The following is a 23,948-nucleotide window of genomic DNA, read 5'->3' on the forward strand; positions in this document are numbered from 1 at the left end:
TCCTTGCCAGCGATAGCCATGGCCATATATCTGTCCCATTCTCATGAACGTGATAACTCAGTTATGCCTTGAGGGAATTTCTTTAAATTTGGCACACTTGGATTCAAGGATGACCTGATTAGAATGGTCAAAAGTCAAGGTCACTGTGCCCTCACAAGATAATTGGTACTATTATGGGGGGGGGGGGTTACCTGTGGGTCACCCAGGTGCCTTGACACCAACACTCACACTGGTGCACAGCCACCTAGATACAGCAAGATGTTTAACTTTAAATAACATGTCTATGGGCAAACACATAACCGTGGTCATACAATGGACTTGGTTTTTACCCTGGGTGTCAGCATTTCCTCTGTGGAATTAGTGGACTTGACCATGTCTGACCACAAATGTATAGTTTTTAACTGTGAATCACTAGTTACTCAATCTGCCTCACCAAGCACTTCCTGTTCTTGCATCCTTAATGAACAAAGCATTTCAAAGTTTTGCACATTGTTTCAGAGCCAAAGCCAACACCTGACTGATTCCAACACCATTGACTTGACTGATCACTTCAATCAAATTTGCTTGTCATCCCTAAATACTATTGCTCCTCTAAAGGTTAGACCTAAACCTACAGCTCGTAAGCAACCCTGGATAAACAACAGCATTCGCAGCCAAAAAAGGGAATGCAGGAAAGCAGAGCGCAGATGGAAAAAACAGTCTCCATGTCCATTACCTCATTCTGAATTATGTATTATCTAACTACAATAACATGGTTAAGGATGTGAGAACACGCTATTTTTCTGAACTAATTTCTACACATCAACATAATCCTAGGTTTTTATTTAAGACTGTGGATTTGCTGGCAAACCCAACCCCTCCTTGTGCTTCAGCTGGAAGTAATTATGATTGTGAATTGTTTTTATCTTATTTTAATGATAAGGTGGTGTCAATCAGAGCCTCTATTACCCCCTCTTCCTCTTACCCTGAGGTCCCTCACAGGCAACAAGAGAGTTTTAACCAGTTTTATCCCATTGACTTGTCTGAGCTTTTAAAAACAGTATCACAAATGAGAGTGTCCTCCAGCCCACTTGATGTAATACCTGCAAAGTTTTTACTGAAAGTAATGGATTCTGTTGGGCCCCATTTGATCTCTGTCTTTAACAGCTCCCTATCTACTGGTTGTGTCCCTGATTATTTTAAACCTGCCTGTGTGAACCCACTTTTTACAAAACCTGGTTTAGATCCCTCCCTCCATCAAAATTTTAGACCCATTTCAAAACTACATTTTATAGCAAAAATTTTAGAAAGAATTGTGCCCAAACAACAGCTCACTGAACTGGACAATGACAAAATATTTGAAAAGTTTCAATCTGGTTTCAGGAAGTACCACAGCACTGATACTGCCATGATTAAAATCACAAATGACCTTTTAATGTCTGGTGATGAAGGTATGTGCTCAGTCCTGTTACTCCTGGACCTTGTGCTGCTTTTGACACCATTGATCACAACATCATGTTAGACAGACTGAGGCACTGGGTGGGGATCTCTGGTACTGCCCTAGAATGGTTTTCATTCTACCTGTCAAATAGGAAGTTCTGTGTGTCTGTAAACAACTATGTCTCTTCGTTCTGTCCAGTTAAATATGGTGTGCCTCAGGGGTCGGACTTAGGACCCATTTTGTTTTCCTTGTATCTTCTTCCCCTTGGACACATTATTCAGAGACATGGTGTTTTTTTTTTCATATTTACGCTTATGACACACAGATGTATTTGCCGGTCAGATCCACAGACCCAGACATGCTGAGTTCACTTACCGACTGCCTCTGTGAAGTCAAAAATTGGATGTCAAATAATTTCCTCCAGCTGAACTCAGACAAAACTGAGATCCTTGTAATTGGGTCCCAGCAGATGGAAAATACTGCCATCTGCTAGTTCCCCAGTAAATCACATTAAGCCTGTGGCAAAGAACCTTGGTGTCTGGCTTGATGGAATTTAAATTTTGGGCAGCACACCACAAAGCTTGTTCAATCATGTTTTTACCAGCTTAGAAATATAGCAAAAATACGATCTGTGTTAACTTTTAAGGACACCGAGACCATTTTACACGCCTTCATCTCATCAAGCCTGGATTATTGCAACAGCCTTTTCACTTGGTTAACCCAAAATCTACTGATCGACTCCAGACTGTCCAGAACTCAGCTGCCAGGCTTTTAACCAGAACTAAGAAATATGACCACAATACTCCTATTTTAGCTTCATTACACTGGCTCCCAGTATGTTTTAGAATTGACTTTAAAATTTTGTTGATCACTTTAAAAGCTCTTCATGGCCTCTCACCTTGTTATATTTCTGACCTTTTAGTCCCATACACACCACCACGTACCTTAAGATCCTCGGGCAGAGGTCTGCTGTCTGTTCCAGAGTGACTAAAGGGGACAGAGCGTTTGCTGTCAGGGCCCCGAGGCTCTGGAACCTGCCTGAGGAAGTCATTGAAGTCCCTTCTTAAAACATACTTTTATAGGAGAGCCTTTCCCGATTTTATTTGATTCTATTTTTATTTTATTTTATTTATTTATTTTTAAATATATTTTATATTTATTTTAAACGTGTATTTTAGTGTTATAAGTGTTTTCTTGTTTTTAGCATGTAATTGTTTTTATGTGTTTTATTGTTTTTCACTTGTGAAAGCACTTTGTAACTGGTTTTTGAAAAGTGCTCTATAAATAAAGATTATTATTATTATTATTATTATTATTATTATTACTGTATACAACACTGTGCTACTCATTACAACAGTAATGTTTTGCCGAATAAATATTTTCTGTTTCAACATTTTATTGGTGTTTACAGTGTACTTTTCATCACCTCTTAGAAGATTACTTTCACTCTAGTGCAGCGTATGTAAACATTCATATAAGCCTATGAAAGACAAAAGAGCTTTAGATTTAGAACAACAGTGGTATATACAATAATTTACTGTTATGAAAAAAGTGTTTGCCATGTGATGCAAGTGCTTCATTTTGGGATGTGTTTATGGCATTTTGAATGCAGTGTTTCATTTTGAAGGACATATGAGGCATTTTGTGTGAGCCGTTTGGGTCATTGTGTGTGGAGTTTTGAAAAAAGGAGACATAGTTTTCAATATGTGTGTCAGCAATTGTAAAAAAAAACTGTAAGAGAAGCTATACTATGTGTGTTACAGTAGTCAGTGTGAGATGAGATAAAGATGCATATAAGCATAAAACTTCAGCAGTTGAAACTGTAGATCTCAGTTTACTAATATTTCTTAAGTGAGTAAGATCTGGTCAGCTGGATTGATCAAATGCTCCCCCTCTAGATTACACAGGTTGGAGTGGGCAGCAAAGGGGCCCAATGCTTTGCTTGAAACAGTGTCCTCATATAAGGGTGAACTATTTCTTTAAAAAAGAAGACAGAAGAAAGACAGGTTTGTTTGCACTTAACATGCAGGACTTGTTTTGTGAGAAAGTTCTGTAAAGTGACATGTTGTTAATACTTGTCAACTAAAGTCTACAATGACCTGTTGTTTTCTTCAGACAACCTGATTATCATATTACAGTTTTTCTCAATTGCTTAAACACTATAACCAGGCTATTGAACTAAAATGTCAAAACCACAACTATATTTTTCAAAAAGCGCGCCCATTTCTCTAAACTCTACACACAAATCCCTTCATTTCTCATTGCCTACACCATGTGGTCATTGAGAAAGCACTAACATTCAATGTTGTTCACTCAATCAGCACAGGTTGAGCTCAATTAGCACACAGCTACCCAGGTGGAAACACAAACCTTCATAATTGATGACACACCAATCAGAACCTTCAATAGATAGATAAAAGGGCCAGAGTCAGTTCATTCAGTTTTGTAACAATGGATCCAGAGAAATCTGAAGGAAGAGGTAGAGAATGGAGGAGGAGGAGGAGGAGGAGGAGGAGGAGGAGGAGGAGGAGGATGATGATGATGATGATGAGGAGGATGATGATGATGATGATGATGGAGAGGACTAAGAGGTGAAGGAAGAAGAACAGTATAGTTGGAGGAGGAGATCGGATAGGAGGAAGATGAGGCGTAGGAGGAGGTGCAGCAGGAGTAGGGCAGAGGAGGAGTAGGATCTTTGGGAATCGGGTGAGAATTGTGGATTTGTGTTTAAAGTTTCAAGAAAAAGAGGCATAATTTCAATAAATGTGTCTAAATAATCGAGAAAAACTGTAACCCTGCATCACTGCCCAACCTGCAAGTTATTTCAAAACAAAGGACGCCCTCTGGTGTATCACAAGCTGGAATACGGCACAATACATCATAACCTGATAATCAGTCTGCATATTCGATGTTTTGAAATAAAAACATCTTTCTGAAATTGGAGTGTCACTTCCTATTCATAGTTTTCACGTGACGTCACATTCCCAGGAAAACTCCTTGATGGGCAAAAAGGACGTTATTTTCCGCTGCCCGCCAACCAGGAAGCAAGTGATACACTGTAACTTTGAGTTTGTTACTTTTGCGTTGCCAAAATGCTGGATGGTTGTGCTTTCAGATGCACTAAGACAAGCCTGGGCTGTGTTAGGTGAGGGATTCCGTAAGTAAGTAACCGCAGTCGAGCGGTGGCAGGGACCTGCGGTTTTTAACGGTAGAAATGCGGAAGCGGATGCTGTAACGTTATGTGGATCGGATATGCCCAACACTTGCAGTTTGTGTTCATATCTTTCTTTTTCTTAAGTTTAAAGGTGATCCAAATAAAATTTGATTGCTTTTGCGGCGTCTCTAAGGGGAAGTCATGGTGTGAACCGCTATGTTGGTCTGTTGTTTTGCCCTCCAGGTCACCGCACATGTCACGTGACTGAAAACTATGACTACTGCTCAGCTGATCTCTTAAATTCCCTCACTAATGGTGCTTTCAGGACCAAAAGCACCATTATATGTTGAATATTTTCAAATCACGCGAGAATTTCGCATGACGCTGAGTCGCGATTACCTATCAACGTTGAGATTGTCCGTACGTCACCGACAGCTTCAGAGCGTTGTGTGGAGAGGGCCAGGCAGAGCGGGCGATTGAAAATCTGCTGACCGGCTGAGAGCTGCTAAACTTGGGCTAGAGGAGCAGGGAGCAGCGCTCCAGCTTTCGGACTAATAAACATCTGTGGTCGGACTGGACTTTGCTCGCAACTACGCCGTTTGCTCGAGGGAGGAGCTCGGAGTAAACTGCCTTTACTAAATTAGCTTTTTACTTTAGTTTTTAGGATTACAATGTTGATTTATCTATACTCGAGCTTCTCAGCAGCTAGATTCCGTGCACATCCGGTTCCACTGTTGTTAGCGTCGTTTGGCACTACTTCATATTTATATAAAAATTGCTGGGAGAAAAGAAAGCGAGGAGGTTGAACTACATGGTGAGTTAAGAAAACATGTGTATGTAACTTTAGTCCAGCTATCGTTGTACTTTACTGTGACCAAGTTAGCAACATAGCCCTCATCGATCCGAACTCCATACAGAAAACAAACATTTTAGAAGTTGTTGTCCTGCTGTCTTGCTGACAGACCTGACAAAGCATGAATTCATATGTTTAACAAAACTGCATCATATTGTAGTTATTTCGGCATCTGTTTGATCCGTTTATTGCTATATAATCAGCAAAATGTTTACTTTGGGTTCATACAGCTATAGTAATGGCAAGTTGTGTTTATTCACATTATCGCGTTAAAATCGCCTTCTCGCGTTGTGTGTGAACACAGCAGTGAATGTACTCACGCGAGGAAAGCGTCGCGAGGCGAAAATTCGCGTTTGGTCTGAATGCGGCATAAGTGGCTTGCTTAGATTTTTTTGCTATTATTAATATTGTTCACAAAACCCCAAAATTACACGGGAAAAAATGTCACTTGATATTTAGATTATGGATCAAAAACAGGAAGGCAAGACTAACGTGTTCTACATTGTATAGATCGCTGTTTTCCCCTAATCTTGACGATGTAAACAGTAGTTTGACCAAAAATGAATAAATAAAATAAAATCAATCATATAATCTTATGTGACATATGCATCTGACAGACTTCCTGTCTGATAGGAAGCAGCAGGTGAAGATGGGAAAACATGTCTCTGACTCCAGCACCATCAGCACCAGTTCCCCTCAAGCCTGTGTTCTTTCTCCTCTGCTCTTCTCCCTTTATACCAACAGCTACACCTCCAGTCATCAGTCCATCAAGCTCCTGAATTTTGTGGCCCATCTCTGGTGGAGTTGAGTCTGCCTGCAGGTGGTGAACTGGTGCAGCCAGAACAGTCTAGAGCTCAACATTCTAGACTGCCTCTGGCAGAAGTCTGCGGTCCATCAGGACCAAAACCTCTCGACACAAAAACAGCTTCTTCCCTTCTGCAGCTAGCCTCATAAACAAGGCCTGGGTCCCTAATTGACACGCCCCCCTTTCAAATACTGTAAATGTCTTTGTATGTAAATATTATAATATCATTGCACAAACCATTATTGCACATATTGTTGTTAAATGTTAATCGTTATTCGTCTATATTTTTATATATTGTCAATTTATATATTTAAATAAATACAATATGCTCTCCTGCTGCAATACGTCTGCACAACACAACCCAGAGCAATGAACATGTAAATATCTGCTATGTTGTCTTTCCCTGCACAGTTGTATTAGTTGTATTACTCTCAATTCTTTTATTCTTTTAGAACGTGCCTTTGTTTACTTCATATTTATTATACTTCAACTGTATGTTTGTCTATATGTAGCACCGTATCTCCAAAGCAAATTCCTCGTATGTGTAAAAAAACTACTTGGCAATAAAACTCTTTCTGATTCTGATTGAGGTAAAAAAAGGTTACTGTTAGTGCACTACATGTTAGGTCATATTTTTTGTTGTTGTTGTCTCAACAAAGAAAGATTGATGTTTCTGTCTCAGTGATGGATAAAAACAGAGAAATTTAACTTACTAAAGCATTACAATTACATTACACTCTTACTCTCTCGTGGGTTAAAGACATAAAACTTTCCTCCACTTGTCCCCAAGAAGTCCCTCAAGGACACCTGGAGGTCCCTGGATCCCATTTTGGGAATCCAAGATGGGGACAGCGGTGGTTGAAGTATTCAGATCCTTTTATTTAAGTAAAAATTGTAATACCACACTGTAAAAATACTCTGTCAGTTTGCATTGAAAATGTTAATTAAGTAAAAGTATTTAAGTATAATAAGGAAAATGTACTAAAAGTAAAAGTTTTCAACGCAGAAAAATGTCCTTGTGACTGTTATATTATTACATGAGATTAATATTCCTCATGCATTCATGTAAAAGCAGGATTTTACTGCTGTAGTTGTTGAGGTAAAGCTCATTTTGAACTATTTTTTTACTGGACCGCAACTAATTATTGTCATTATGAATTCTTTTGCTGATTATTTCTCCATTAATCGATTGATTGATCTAGAAATCGTGAGAAATGCCGTCAGTTACCTATAGCCCAAAGTGAAACCTTTATAATGCTTGTTGTCAGTCAAAAATCTCAACATTATTAACAATACATTCAAATAATTAAAAGGAAACACAGCAAATCTTCATATTTGTAAAACTAGAACCAAGAAATGTTTTTGCATGAAAAATAACTAATGATCAAAATAGTTGCTAATTAATTTACTGTCTACGACTAATCGTTTCAGCTGTACTTATATAAACTGTTGGGTATTTGGGTAATTGTTAACAAAACATCATATTTTATAAACTCTTCATATGTTTTGTGTGTAAAAAGCTTACTTTGTAAAGTAGAGTTGTCAGATCAATGTAATGGAGTAAAAAGTACAGTATTTTCCTTTGAGGTGTAGTGGAGTAGAAGTAGAAAGTGGCATGAAAATAAAATACTCAAGGAAAGTACAGGTACCTCAAATGTGTACTTAAGTACAGTACTTGAGTAAATGTACTGTCCACCACTGGATAGGGAACACACTGTAATTAAGGCTTTGAAATGTTAAATTGGACTGACCCAGCAGGAAACTCGTAACACTTTTCCAGATTTTTGAACCAGACTGCAGAACCAGACTTCTCATGCCTTATTTATCCTCTGAGAGCAGTTGTCAAGTCAAGCTTAATATTTCCCTCTACTGGCTCTTTACTATACCGCAGTACATATGATAAAATATCCATATGTTGTTTAGATAATGGTTTCTATTTCCAGGAGTCTAATCCCTAATCACGCATGTGCTACAGTCCCTTATTCATTTTTGATCACTTATGGCTGCTTCATCTGACACATAAACATAAAAATATAAATCTCTTCCTGATATTAAGGAGCCCCTGTTGCACAACCCACATCTTAATTATGTCTCGTTTTAAAGTTCCTTCCAAACTGACAGCAACATTTTCATCAAAAATATCATCAATAATTGTGTATCTACCTAAAACTTTCCCCTAATATTTTGTAGTCCTCTATATCAGTACATTTCGGCAAAAGTAGTTCCAAATGAGTTTAAGCTACATAAACAATGTGAGCTGTTTTGCCATTACAGTAAAAAAAAGACACAGTCTCTGATTGCTGGCAAGTTGTGAACATAGAGCCCTTGAAGTCCGAAAATTACTTATTATTATGTTGTGTGCATAATATAAAAATTATTACAATCAACATGAACTTAAAGTATCATTAGTAATAGTAGGCTACTTAATTCTGAATTTATATTATATTTTACATTATACTGATAAATCAATAGTGGTCAGTGGAGATAGTTTTAACTTTCTTATACTGTGAATTTCTGTAGGTTTTGGAGTTTAATCCAGTGAATCCCAACCAGAGGTCCCAAAATAATTCTGAAGGGCTGTGAGATGCTTAACAAATCTCTATTTATATTTTGGACTTTTCTGCAATCTTTGATTTTTTTATATAGCACATATATAAATGAAACCATCTTAAAAGTTTAGAGGGAAAAGACCCATCAACAATTCATAGACATCTGAGACAATCTTTAACAAATTGTATTTTTTTCTTTATTTAAAGTCTTACTTTGAAAAGTTACTAGTAATTACATTTGTAAAAAAAAATGTAGTAGAGTAAAAGTACAAGATATCCTTCTGAGATGTACTGCAGAAAATTTTAATACTTAAGTAAATAAGTGAAGTAGACAGTCTGCTACAGGTGTTCCTATTATTGTGTCCATGTTCTGTACGTACTGAATTACATAAACGCTTGCTTACTGACAACATGGCCTTCCTCAATAACCTGCTTTTATCTAGCAGGTTTTAGGACGACATTCAGCTCCATATAACCACAGTGTTTTTCTTCTGTCTCAATGTGGCACAAACGTTAAGTTTCTCTTGTGAAAATAAATAGGCCTATCTTCTTAGCATAGACCATCATTCTTCCTCACCACCCTGCATCATTCCCCAGCCATTTACTTCATCTTATTCTCCTCAGTCCCGCTTTTTTTCTTCTCTCTCGTCTTGAACGCTACTTTTGTTTGCTGAAAGCTGAACCCGTCATTCGCCACCAGGAAATGGAGGAGCTGTGGTGATGTCGTTTGTAGCTGCAGCGGAGAGGCAGCAGCACTGGGAGGGGAAACGACCAGAAGGCAGCTGCTACAGGCGTCAGCGACAACTCTCAGCACTGAGGCAGGCTCTGCAGACTCAAAAAGTAGCTACATTTTGATATGTTAAGTTTTTAAGAAGCGAAAGCTCACTTTGTTTAATGTTTGCGCTGGTTGTGCCGCTATTACAATGTTTATTTGTCATTTTCTTACCGCGGTTTTGTAGCGGAAGATGGGCTTGACCTGCCGAGTTTCGAACTCGTCTCGTTTCGAAATGTATCTTTGTGCTTTATTCAGCTTTATTTTAACCCCTTGTTTCTGTCTGTTTCCTCCTTAAAAACAATCAAAAAGGTTTCGTGTATCAGCAGGTGAAGATGAGCGAAGCAAATCTGCCCAAAGTTGAACTTTTTGTGAAGGTAAGCGATTCATTGAATGGTGACCTTATAAACTCCATCACACCCAGAAAGTGACGCGGGGGACCTGCGACATTATGTGACAATAATTTATTTAACAGGGAGTTTAAATATTTGCTATCTTATCACGTATCATGAATTGTTTTCAATTTATTGATATTACAAGCAGAAAACGTATCTCACACCGCCTGTATTTGGCGACATAATTGTACGTTTTGAATGACAGTATCTGTGCCATGTACCATGCCAGTTCGACCACCTCTGCTGACTCACTGGGCTTATAAATGACAGTAAGACTAATCTAATTAAATGCACGTTAAGATAAGGGGCAGCCGACTTTAATCTATATTTAGTATGTTGGCCAAGCAGGCTAATCCCATGTTCTTTAAACCAAAAACAGACTGTGATATAACAAATATGTCTTTCTCTGCCTCCCCTCACGCTCTTACACACGTTTCCATGATTACTCTGTATGAACATGTGCGCCACCCTCTACTTTTTTACTTCACTTCAGGGGTGAAAGATGCTGTTGTAACTTCTCTAAATCCTGGTCTCTTGTCAACCTCTTCAAAGACACTTGATACCCTAAAATGAACAGACTGTATAAGTGTAGTTTCACATTGGCCTTGGAAAGTAAGCCACTGTCTGATTTGTTGTAACTGCCTGCAACTTTATACAGTATTTAGACCACAGATATATAATGACTGAACTGCAATGTGGCTTTCTGCAGCCATGCAAGGAACAATTCAAAGCTGTATGATCATTTCCTGAGCAGCCTACAGGCTCTGCTTGAATGCAGAAGTGAATGAGTGTAGCTTCTATTGCTGCAGTTAATTATTATTTGCATTATGGATTATTCTGCTGACTATTTTCCCCATTAATCAATTCATCTTTTGGTCCATGACGTGGTCACAAAATGTTGCACCATCACCATTTTCCAGAGCCCATTGTGACACAGTTTACAATGTTATTAAACAAAGAAAAGCAGCAAATCTGCACATTTGAGAAGCTGGAACAAAGTCATTAATAAATTATTAAACTTGTTCCCAACCAATTTTCTATCGATTGACTAATTGTGTCAGCTCTGAACATTCAGTCTACTAAATGTCAGAAAATGCAGAAAAAATTACCATTTCACAGAGCCCAATGTGATTTCTTCAGTCCAAAATCTAAAAATATTAAATTTTTCCATCATATAGAGTGGAAATGATTAGTCCATTAATCGAGTGGCCGATCAACGGCAACTATTTTGACAGTCAATTAATTGTTTAAGTCATGTTTCAACTAAAAAGCTTTTTTTTTTTTTTTTTATCACATGGGATGGTAAACTGAATTTTGTTGCATTTGAGACTGTGGTCAGACAAAACAATACATATGAAGATTTTGAAAAACTGTTTCCACTATTTTTTAAACATTTTATAGACCAAATAAAGGATCAATTAATCAAGAAATTATTTGGCAGATTAATTGAATAATTAGTAATAATTATAAGTTGAAGCCCTAAAGGGTTGTGCCACATCATGTTGTTTACGATATATCAGTAAAATTTTTAATATAACATTTTTTGAAGAAGAAGAAGCTGGAACCAGAAAGTTTAGGATTTTATTTAGTTTTTCAAAAAAGAAAAGAGAGCTGAGAAGTAGCAGCAATATTCATGACTTATTTCCCCTCGTCCCCTTATGTGTTTCTACCCAATGGTGTAAACCTGTAAGCAACTATATGAAATGGTGCACATTTTCTGTTTTTGTGTCCCAGGCAGGCAACGATGGCCAGAGCATCGGCAACTGTCCCTTCTCCCAGCGTCTCTTCATGGTGCTGTGGCTGAAAGGAGTGACCTTCGATGTTACCACAGTGGATATGAAGAGGTAAAAACACTGGCCTGCGGGTTTCTATTGGCACAACAGAGAGGAATGTCCGCCTACTGTTTAAATGCTCCCAAATGTACTGTGCAGTAAAGCAACAGGGGGCATTTCATTCAGATAGTGAAAGATATAAAGCTGCTCTGGCATTGATTAGCATGAGTTATTTTCTGTAGTTACATATTTTTTGTTTCTCAGTTTCCTTACCTTCTTCCCCATTTGCTCCCTCACGGTCTTCTGCTGGATGTATGTCTCTCTATTTCCGTCTCAATCTGACTTTTTTTATTTCCGTCCACCTTCAGGAAGCCAGACATCTTGAAGGACCTGGCTCCAGGTGCCCAGCCTCCCTTCCTGCTGTACGGCAGCGAGGTGAAAACTGACACCAACAAGATCGAGGAGTTCCTGGAGGAAAACCTCTGCCCTCCCAAGTAATCTCCCTCCATCCATCTGTGTTACAAATCCATTTTATTTTAGGGGTTGCTTTTAGAGCTGCAACACCTACAGTAGCTTCAGCTTCACAGGTGTGAGAGATTGCTGCTTTTCGTATGTGATCATAAATTGAATATCTTTGGACTTTGTAAGAAAAAACAAAGTCATCTTGGGCTTTAGCATAATTTAAGAGCCATTTTTCACTATTTTGACTTCTTGACATTTTTCTGTCATTCTATATGAATCTTCTTGGTCTAAGGTCTTTATTGTTAACTTTTCATTCATGTGAATTTGTGTTTGTGATGATCATATGTAAATCATCATCGATGTGTTTGTTTAGGTATCCCCGTCTGGCTGCTCGTAACCCAGAGTCCAACACAGCAGGCATGGATGTTTTCTCAAAATTCTCCGCTTACGTCAAGAACTCAAACCCTCAGGCCAATGAAAGTAAGTGTATCTAACTTTTCAAAATGAGAAGAATCATTGGGGTCTGTACAGTAGAATAAATATCCCTTTCTTTACCCAGAAGTTGGTTTTTTACACTTCTAATTAGGGATGAACGATTAATTGCTTGTACGATATTATCGTGATGTGATAAAACGAGATTTTCTAATCGCAAAGGCTGCGATTACACTCTGGTCACATGACACCCAAGAGTAAAGCAGTCTGCAGATGAAGCATCAACTTTGCACCTTACGCTGTACCTTGACTTGTTGTACAATGGCTTTACGCTTGACAGAAGCTGACACGACAGAAACTTTAGTGTCACACAGGGAATGAAAGTAGCACCCGCCACCCGCGGGTAACTTGGTGGTGGTGGGTGAAATCGCCAGGCCATGCGCCGCTTTGATAGACAGGAAAAATGCACAACAGAAAGACACGTGTAGTAAGGTAAGCACATTGTGGCGAACAGCGCCAGCGTCACACACACAGCCACCAGTCATCTCAGGAAATATCTGTGAAACAGCATTTCAGACCAAACTCACAAGTCCGAAAGAGGCCCAGTCTGTCCCGAGTGACAGCCAGTGCGCCGCTTACCAGCATCGCAGGCTGCGGGTGTGGGGAACTCCGGTGTTGTCAGAGAATTATTAAGCTTGAGATAAGGACTCATTAATTAGTGATTGAACTGTGGGTTTTGTATTGAGCGGTTACTGTATAATACACTGTGGTAAACTTAGTTGTTCTTGTGATCTGTAGGTAGGCCTACCTGATGATATTATATCATAAATTTAATGCCATGACTTGACTCTCAAATTATCTTTCTCAAATTATTAAAATTTGATATTTTTTCTCCACCATAGCTCATAATAATAATTCATGCATCACCTAATTTCATCATAACACAGGCCTGACCCACAAGAAAGAACAGTGTATGTTTAATCTAGCTAATATTGTGTTGGTCATACTTTACACTGATTTACTGCTTGTCCATTTTGAATATTACAGAAGGTAAAGAGCTTAAATATTAATTGTATATTAAATCACAATCAAAATCGCAATTAGATTATTTTCCAAAATTGTTCAGCCCTACTTCTAATAGACTCCAGTTTTATTTCTGGTAGTATTTTCTTAACAAATACTGTAGAGCTCCTTCCGTCTTCCTCTGATGCACAGAAAACCAGCAGGGAGCATCCCTGTTAATAACATTATGGTCGGAGCTTTTCTTTCCTCTGTGCAAACAGGTCACCTGCTGCTCTCTGGGTTGGGTGATCTCATTGGAAATGTCACTGTTGTTGGGTGAAAACTTGTGTGTTTAATCTGTTTCTTTTATTTCCTTAAAAGGAAATTCCCTTAACCATTTCAGCCATGTAAACTATTTAGCTTTGATTACACCCTAAATATTTTCTGTCTGCATGTGTGCTCAGATCTAGAGAAAGGCCTGCTGAAGGCTCTGAAGAAGCTGGATGACTACCTCGGCTCCCCACTTCCTGATGAGATTGACGAGAATAGCGCTGATGAGGTCACTTCCTCATCCCGCCCCTTCCTGGACGGCCAAGATCTTACTCTGTCTGACTGCAACTTGCTGCCTAAGCTCCACATTGTGAAGGTAATCTTTTCTTTTAAGCTGTGCTGCATGGGGGGGCTGGGATGAAAAGAATTTTGGTCTGAAACCGAACTGCCCTGCACATTTTGTTGATTCCGTCCCTCAAACTGTTTCTCTTTTTCTTTCTCCAGGTGGTGTGTTTAAAATACCGAAACTTCAGCATCCCTCAGTCTCTGACAAACCTCTGGAGGTACCTGAACGCTGCGTACGCCAGGGAAGAGTTTGCCTCCACCTGCCCGATCGATGAAGAGATCCACATCGCCTACTCCTCTGTAGCTAAAACTCTAAAGTAGGAGGACAACAGGATGCGCAAGTCATGATTACACCAGCAGAACAACACACAAAAGCACAAAAACAACACACACAGACATCACCTGCACACACAGAGCGTTCGTTCTGCAAGCAACTTGGTCTATCTGTTTCTGAAGAGGCTTTTTGTGTAGCTTTAAAAGTGGATATCAACTTTCATAATGTTAGATAATTGTGATGAGCCAATATAGCTGGTTTGCTATCATCAAACTTTGCTCTTAGGGTTGCTTTAGATATGTTTATTCATGTAGTTTTCCTCCTAAAAGGGATTTTGTTCCACGTGGATCTGTTTACTTCAGTGGGGAAAGGAGGAGGCACAGCAATCAGTTAAGCTCATTTAAAAACTAACTCAGCTGTGCCCAAATTGATTTGGCTGACAAGCTTGTTTGACTGCACATATATCAACTGAGTTTTCCTGGACATTAAGCTCTCTAGAAAATTAATTAACTTCTGGTTACTTGTTGATCACGTTGCTTGCAGGCTCTTTCTCACACACACACACACACACACACACACACACACACACACACTCACTGTATGTGCACACACTTACATGAACATTTTCACACACTTAAAACTACAGCCTTGCTTGTGTTCAGTTTAATCATGAATAGATGCACACTGTAAAGTTATCATTGTTCCCTTGTTGATGACATTTGCTACAGCATATACTTGATGTCTTTTTTGGGGGGATGGCAAAATTCAACAGACACAAAGCAGTCTAGCAGAGCACACTTTCATTAGTACCTTGCAAGTGTCAAACAAAGCTGTTCAACACTGATTTTCAGTATTGGTATTAAGGAAATTATTCTAAAGTGGCAAACATGCATATCAGATGTCATTTGTGGCTTTGTCTGCAATTACATTGACATTACTTTTTCGTTACAGAGGGAAAATAAGGCCTTTGACAGTGAAAGATAAAGCCAAATTCTATTTTAAATGTAACAGTTTCTTACTCTTCATAATGCATCTCCCGGGGGGGGCTGAAGGGAGGCAGAGCTGCAAAAAGACAGGAAATTATTTCAATAGACGTGGGCTTCCTCTTTCTGCTCTCCCACAGCAGGCGTGACGGATTATTCAAGATTACAAAGCTTGTTTGTGATCCGCTGTCAGGGCCTCTTGCCAATTATTTTCTGCTGCCTGTCATGTATGAAGGATCCACTTTGGTGTCATATAAAGGAAAGAGATCTGGTTGCGAGTGTATTGAAGTGCTATGGATGAAGAAGTAATTGCTGTTGTTAACTGCTAAAGTGCTACACTGAAAGCACTTGTTATCCGGTAGCTCTGGGCTCAAGGCTGTCGCATGTTTCTCATGTGGGAGGAAAAAAACTGCAGGAAGTTAAATATAAACATGTCAAATGTTTATATTATAGCACTCTGGGCTTTAGGTAGGCCTAACAACCTTTTTTGTAGGACATTATTAAAGGATAAGTCTGGCAATGTTCTATTTCTTACTGTCAGCAAAGACCAAAACCAACAACACATTACTTTGTCACTCAGTACTTGATGAATTGTCCTACCCTGTTTGTGGCCTCAAGCCCATTCAACCCTACAGAAATATGTGGTTTCATTTATTTTTTTAAAGGCAAAGCAGTTTCCTAACACTGCAGAGCTCTGTGGTGTTTAGCAGATGTCATTCAAACAGGAGTAAATAGTTTATTTGATGCTCTAAGGGGTATTTACAGCGGAAGGTAAAGTTACATTTTTATTATTGGATGTATAGCCATGAAATTTTGCTCAGGCATGCATGTCCCCCTCAGGAGAAATTACAATAACATTGGTGATCTCTTAACTTTTCATCTGGCGCCATCATCAAGTGAAACACTTTGGTTTAAAACCTGCAAAACTCGTGAAATTTAGCCTCAGCTGTATTTTGTTTTTAGTGGCAATTAGTAAATGTTAGCATGCTAACCCTCTACTTTAAAATGGTGAACATTATACCTGCATCAGCACGTTAGCATTGTCACTGTGAGTATGTTAGCATGCTGACGTTAGCATTTAGCTTAGATTACCACTCACTTTGTCTAAGTACAGACTTGCAGAGCTGCATAGCTTTAGACTCTTGTTAACGGTTTTGGGACAACAGTGGAACTTAATGACAGAGGAATAAGCTGCTGTATATCAGGATCTAGGAACACAGGCAATACTTGTAAAGCATTGTTGGTTTTGGTCTTTTCTTGGGATTTGTTGACAAATAGAAACATTAAATATCACTAGGCTTATTCTTAAATTGAAAAGATTGTATATTTGTTGATTGTTGGCTGTCTTGCAAACCTGAAAAATTGGGAAGAACTATAACAAATAATAACGCTTTGTCCGACTGTAGTAGCAGCTTGTGTAGAGGATTTACTTCATGGCACTATGCAAATTTACATTTATAGAGGCAGTTGAGACATTTATACAGCAGGTAGTGGTGTACACATCTTTGCTCAAAATAGCCTCTTATATTTCATGTCTCTCCAATCAAGGTGAAGCTCTACAAAAAAAATTAAACCTAAGTGCAATTTAAACCAATTGAAAAGACAATCTTGTACAGAGACTTTGGTTACGTTAGACGTACAGTGTGAGCACAGTTGGGTTTTTCTATATGAACATTAATGACTCAAGTTAAATCCTTCCTTGATGAACTAATGCAAAGAGTGTATATTTTACTTGACTGAATTGTTGTGGCTTTCACCTATTTTCTAAAATGGACCAACATTTAAAGGGATAGTGTCTGAATAATTTCAGTGCTGATTTATTTTAGTATTTCTGGCATAGCTTTTCACTTTTTACTGTAGGACAATTTAACTTGATCTATTCATTAAAATGTTACATTTATTAGTTTGTTTTTCACTTCACTGTCTTTAACATTTTTTTATCATCTTGTACATGAATTTTCTTTGTTATGAGACCAATATTGTACTTTTCACTTTGTTTCCTGCATGCATTTCCCTAAAAATAGTTTAGCCTTTTTATGCTGTCTGCCATGTTTTCTAAAGCGGTTGCACTTAAAAGTCCACAGAATCAAAACAGCAGTGTGGACACTAAAGCAGTAGATTTCCAATGAAGACAATCAAACTAATAGCACAGCTGAAATGCATTTTGTACTTTAAAGCTCTTATAAAGACGCATGTATTAATATTCCAATAAAAAAATCTTGATAATAAATTGACCAGTGAGAGGTGTTTGTATTTACTGTTTTAATAATTTTCCAGGGTAACAACATGGAGATGGTCAAGGAAAAATGTGTACAAAAAGGTGCAAATGACAACATTTCTAGTCTATACAAGCGAGACGCTCAGAGCTCAGACAGCAATGACTATACACATTTTTTTCAATACACAAAGTAGAACACAAATAAGCATAATACTGAGAAGGCATTTCTTCAGTATAGTTTATTAATGTTAAAGTTTTATTAGCACCGTTATTGGTTCATAAACATGGCCAAACAGTATATTTTGTAAGATTCAAATCATTTGAGAAAACGCCTTAAGATCCATTTAGTAGCTCTTCTGAAAATGTAGCTGTTTGTGTGTTTTAAGGACTTCTGGTTGGTGTAAAAGTTCATTCTTGAAATTGGAAACTGCAGTTCACAACACAGTCTCTCGCTTCAAGGTCCATTTAGTAGATTTTCTGGAGCTTCAGACCACATGATTTTCATCTACAAAGATAACATGGGCAAGAAGTCTTAACCGTCTTCTAATTTGGTGCTTATCAGGTGATGTGATCAAAAGCTGCAGAACAGCCACAAAATAGAACTTGGGGTAAAATGTATTATGTATACTGACTATACTTGGTCACTTGTGGTATATGCATTATTGTAACTGTTTACACTGTCACTTAACACAACTGTCAAACATTTTGGATTTTACATTATTAGGTGTACTGGTATATTTCTTGGCCTATTTAAGAAGTGGAAACTATGAGTAGGAAAATATTAGATAAGACAGGCATCTAAAAATACCACATCAGTAATATGATTTTCTTGTTGGCCACTAGGACACTTTCCCTGTTCATTCTTTCTTAAAACAGGAGTTTTCAGTCCCTGGTGGCTTACAAGTGCATGCTCATGTGCCTGGGAGTGTACACCTTTTCCAAGTCACTTACATCTTTGATATTTGGTGTTAAGTGTGAGCACGTCTAGACCTCCAGCCCATCATCACTACTGATGCTCAGGCCAGCAGGAGAGTGAGTGCAGGCAGCAGGCAGAGAGCGACTCCTCCCCAGCTGAGGGCAGCAACGGACACCGCCCCGTTACACAGGTCTGTATCACAGCAGACGTTGGTGTAGTTGAAGTAGAGGCCTGTGGTGTATTTCTGTCCGCTCACACCGCACTGGGTGGGAATGGCACAGCTCTTCTCGTACATTGTCACTTGTAGTGAGCCTATAAGAGCACAGACACTGGTCAGACAAATCTATGGAGGCAACTAAACGCCATAATAATTAGAATTTTTTAAAAGTAAATGTATTGGCCTGACAATAATTTTTTAAAGTGGGGGTAGTATTATGTTTTAGGACTAGATATTTATCTGTTTCTAACAGCGGATATTCTTTTTAAATCAAGCGTGTTGCATTATGGGTTGTTAGGAGCCTATATGTTGCTTGGCAAGTGGGTTCAAGTGTGTTTATAGTGTGTGTTTTGCAGTTAGTCATCCCTAAAAGTATTTATTTAACCTTTTAAAACCTAGGAGTCGGTCAATCGACGAGTGGAAGTTGCTCCCAGCATTTTTACTGCAGAAACGGATTGAGGATCAAATTATTTGTAAAGAAGAATCACCAGTGTCACATGAAGAAGCTGAAAAAAAGTCTTATATTCGGGCCAATACTTCAATTGTGAAAATGAACCACTACTGAATAATCTTTAAATTCTATTACCTCCTCCTGCATTTATTTGCTCAGAGTGCTTTTATTTTCAAGAAGGGAATTTAAAGATTTGGAATTTTAAAAACTTTAAAAAAATATATGTTTGGGGTTAAGAAATATTATAGAAAGTTTGTTTCTATCTGAACTTCATGTGACTGAATATGACAATATGACTTGATAATTAGTGTTTGAATATTACCAATCCAAAGTAAGCATTTCTTTTCAATTGATCATTTAATTAATGAATCGCTGCTCTGAAATGTATTTATTTAAATATTGGAAACCTGAATAAATATAAATATATTGCACAACTTTAAATTACCTTCAATTTCAAAAGGGAGAATTCAAGCAACATAAAATCAGATAGATGGTTTCAAAGTAAAGTATTTACTTTTTATTTAAGTTTAGGAAGGTATTAATGAGTCTGCTTAATTCCTTTCACCCAATTGTATGACAGAGAATATCTGAAATCATATTCAACATATTGTCCAGTGTAGTGATAAAATTATGTTCTTGAAGTGAAGACCCAGTCCCAATTTCATAATCACAAGAACAATATTAGTGCGTTTTGGATGCTTTTTATCTGTCATTTACCAAATTGTGCACCCTAAAGGTAACACAGAATGATATCTGCGTCAGGTGTTGGAGGAATGACTACTTTACATCACTTCCCACGTTGAAAACCGCCTGAGCATTCACTGGTTAAGGTTCATGTGATCATTTTGCCCCACCCAGCCCTGAGAGCTATTTTTGGAGATAATTTGATGGCATCACGGGCATTAGCGATCTGACAACCAGCCTGATGAGAAACTGTGCTGAGACCTGATCGTCTGTTTTTTTTCTTTTGTCTTGTTTTCTTTTTACACTTTCTTGGGGTTTTTTTACACTTGGGGTCGATGTAGGATCACGCCTGAGAGAAGGCCCTTAAAACCAGTCGGTTTTTTATTTTTAAAATCCATAGAAGCAACACATAGAGATTAGACAGTGCAGTCTGTAAATATTGGGACTATGATATTGTTTTGGCTCTGAAAGAAGATGGTTTTCTATGTTATCTGAATAACTTTGCTGACTTAAACCAGTTGTTTTTAAATTTGCAGATTTGAAGGTTTTCTTGTTTTTTCCCCCCAGCAAAGGTATCAAGATAACTAAATAAACCTGCCTTTCAGAACTACTCTGGTACACTGGATTTAAAATAAAACTGCGACTAAGAGATTTAAATGCAGCTTTAAGAGTATTTGGTCTGTATTAGGTGAGCAGTGGAGGAATTGTAACTACATAAAGGACTACAGTTTCTACACTGTTCATATGTGGATGTAAAAAGCCTTACACTAAAGGTGAATGCCAGCAGAATTCAGTGGGCTGGAGTGCAGAGCCTAAACAAAACTGGCCTTATGCACATGTATACAGACTGCACTGTACTGTACATTTCTCAAATCTGTTTCCAGACAATGTTCTGTACAATGCGGCTTTGTCTGTCAATGTTTGACCATCATGCCCTAGATTCTCAGAAAATAATCTCATCTACAGACACAGAAATAAACACACACACACAGATCTCACCCCGTTTTCCAATCGCAGTACTAGACAGGCAGCGCTGCCCGGCTGGGCACTCCTGAGGAAACTTAAAGCAGTCCAGAGGAGAGATGGCGGGGAATACACAGGTGAAACAGCGCAAACATCCTGAGGGAAACAACGGAAAAATATTAAGAAACTTGCTGTGGCCTGATCAAATCTGCATTTTTCAGACATATCTGAGAGTTAAAGAATCTGATAATGGTATATTGAATTCAGTTTTGTACATGAACAGATAAACATTTTTTGATTACATTTGGTCATAAAACAATTGTGATTTACTGAGCTGGACATTTTACAATACTCTGTGCTGCTGCTGCTCTCTGAGGACAAACAACGTAATAGAGACACAGTTTCTAAATATGTCTACATAGGTGTCATTTACACTGGGGACTCTTTGATATGGCTGATTTTGTCCCCATCACTTTTTGAAAGAATTGGTTAAAAATGTTCTTTAAAAAACTTGCAACTAGAAATGTTAAATACCAAAAGAAAATACTTTGAGAAAGGCTTATTTCCACAATAAGAAAACTTAGAAAGTAAATATAGAAGAAACAAATGTGCATTGTCCAAAAAAAGTAACTTACCGCATTATATTCCATTATATTTTTATATTTTGAAATGTCACCTGCCATTTTGTGTTTTTCTTTATATGAATAAAGACAATTAGTGCAGAAAATTTCTCCTGAATGCAGGAAATTAAGTGTTTAATCCTCAAAATTGTCCGGTGAAGGACTAGACCCCCATTCATATATTTCAACATTGAATATGACTTCAAAATACAGTTAAAATATCTTCCCATCTTGTTCTTGTGAACCCAATATTGTGCATCGCCGCGTCTCGTGAGCTAAATGTATCGTCACACATATTATCGGAGCCCTTATGTCCCCACCAATTTTCAACACAAAGTGACGCCCTTGTATGCCTACATCAAATTATCATTGATAAGCTAATATTGTCCAGTATATCGGCTGGCCGGTTTATCAGTGGGGCTCTAACTGTGAGGTTGTGAGAAAAAATGCTATGACTAATCCTTAACTCGTTCTAGTTTGAGCAACACTTCAACTGGAATAAATCATTATGAATGATTGAAGAAATAAAGAATAACATCCAGTATCCAAGCAGTGTTATTACACTAACGCCAAACAAGCTGTGAACACACCAACTTACAGCATCGAGGAAAACGTTTTTTCAAAAGTTTTTGGATCATACAAAATAACTTAATATCTTGTGCACAAGTTTTTTTTTTTAAATCTTAGCTGTTTTGCCTTTCATAAAGAAGAAACATCCTTTCAGCAGCATGTCAGGGAAAACACATTTTATAATAAATAAAACGGTGTTTAAATGTCCTTTTGAAATAATTTCACTGAAAAATTTTTGTGCGACCTACATACCTGCCAACGGTAGACTGCACAGGAGCACAAACAGAAGTTGTGAACGAGACATGATGCTTCCAGCGAGAAGTCCTCAAACTGGTTTCAGTTATCTACTCAAGGATGTCCAAAAATCTCCTCTCACAGCGTTACGGCTGTCTTATCAAACTACCTGCAGCTGATACGAAACATCCCCTAACTCATTCCTTAATTAAATTTCTCTTCGTCTTTTGAAGCCCACACCCTCAGTCTCTTCTTTACTTCTTCTGTTTTACTTCCACTATGTTTTCTTTTAAGATGATTAAGAGGTACCTCCTTAAATGTAGTTTGTACCCTCTGAATTTTGGCTCTCTTCTTCTTGTCTTCTATCTTTTGTCGTAGGCCTGATTTGAATACCCATGTTACTCGGAGCAGTCAGTGTCTCCTCTCTAAAACTTCTAATTTAATTTGGTGAGGTAATTATGATCAGCTGACATGGTTTAGGACAGCCTAAAGAATGAGGTGTATGTTTTGTATGTTCATTTTGAAATCACCTTAAGTCACCCGTCACAACAACAGCATCTTTACTAGGTGGTGAAGTAATTAAAAGGACAGAGAGCGAGGACACATTTTAGAGGAAGTCCAAGACAAGCTAAAGAGAAAAGGAAGTGTTTATGTTAAATAGATCTGAATGAGAGGACCACTGACCTCATTGTAGAGGAGGTCAAAGAAAAAGGTTTCTAGCTGTAGCTCTCGGGGGGTTTAATAATATTGAGAGTTTATATATTCTGTGATTACACACATAAAGCTGAAAATTAAACATATAAATATGCTGAGTATGTTTTATTTACAGGAACATAACTTTGTTTAAAAAATAACTTGGATGTGCTAATGTGGGGCTTTCACACATCTCATTTATGTCTGTAGATCATTAAAATGTATAGTTTCAGATTTTTGGGAACACAACCTTTCAATGAAAAATTAAGTTTGTATAAAGTCACTTTATATGTAAATAGACTGTATTATAGTTTTATTTCTTACCCCTTTCTGGTGTGTCTGTTTAAATAGTGAAACTTTTTTACAACCTTGAACTGTTCAAGGTTGTAAAATATCACTTTTAAAAATGTGCTTTTATAGTTGCTGTGTAATGTAATTGTATTTTTGATTTCTGGAAAATTTATATTATATTGACAAAATGATGAGTCAGATGTATAGCTGAGTTTGTGGTGGAAAAAAGGTATACCATGCATGTGGGATAAGGACAGTTTAAAAAGTGCTAAACAAAGTTTAACATTAACCAAAGTGAACCTGGACTCTGGAAACTTTTATTTGTTAAATAAAATTTTTTTATGTAGTTTGGTTGGTGCTACAGCCTTGTTCTCAGTGGCGATGCATGTATGAAATACTATATTTTAGTCAAAAGAATATTTTATGTGTTTAGGTTGAGTGTATATGTATGAGACAGCAGTTAGAAAGGTGCTAAGGATACAGAAAAGACAGACAGCAATAAAGTCAGCACAGTGGAGAAAAAGTCAGCATCTTAGACGGAGAAAGAAACACAGAGAGAGAAACTCAGCATGTCAGAGACTGAGAGTCAGTGAGCTGAATAGC

At 37.9% G+C, this 23,948-nt stretch overlaps 2 protein-coding genes across 2 annotated transcripts; one reads left to right on the plus strand and one right to left on the minus strand.

Annotated features, from left to right (window-relative positions):
* The first annotated feature begins 9,463 nt into the window (after positions 1–9,463).
* clic1 (chloride intracellular channel 1) lies at positions 9,464–17,718 on the plus strand. The gene is made up of 7 exons (XM_038724758.1): positions 9,464–9,621; positions 9,866–9,930; positions 11,683–11,792; positions 12,089–12,214; positions 12,556–12,662; positions 14,081–14,262; positions 14,391–17,718. Exons 2-7 carry the CDS (start codon positions 9,889–9,891, stop codon positions 14,550–14,552), a joined length of 729 nt encoding a protein of 242 aa, XP_038580686.1. The 5' UTR covers positions 9,464–9,621; positions 9,866–9,888; the 3' UTR covers positions 14,553–17,718.
* Positions 17,719–17,735: 17 nt separating this feature from the next.
* LOC119907138 (prostate stem cell antigen-like) lies at positions 17,736–22,698 on the minus strand. Its single transcript, XM_038724759.1, has 3 exons — positions 22,380–22,698; positions 20,974–21,093; positions 17,736–18,934 (listed from the first exon to the last, which is right to left on the minus strand). The coding sequence occupies exons 1-3, from the start codon at positions 22,429–22,431 to the stop codon at positions 18,723–18,725; spliced, it is 384 nt and encodes a 127-aa protein (XP_038580687.1). The 5' UTR covers positions 22,432–22,698; the 3' UTR covers positions 17,736–18,722.
* Between the last annotated feature and the right edge of the window lie 1,250 nt (positions 22,699–23,948).

Source organism: Micropterus salmoides, unplaced genomic scaffold, assembly GCF_014851395.1.
Source record: "Micropterus salmoides isolate LMB-PRFRI ecotype aquatic unplaced genomic scaffold, ASM1485139v1 Ms_hic_scaffold_17, whole genome shotgun sequence".
Taxonomy (NCBI): Eukaryota; Metazoa; Chordata; class Actinopteri; order Centrarchiformes; family Centrarchidae; genus Micropterus; species Micropterus salmoides.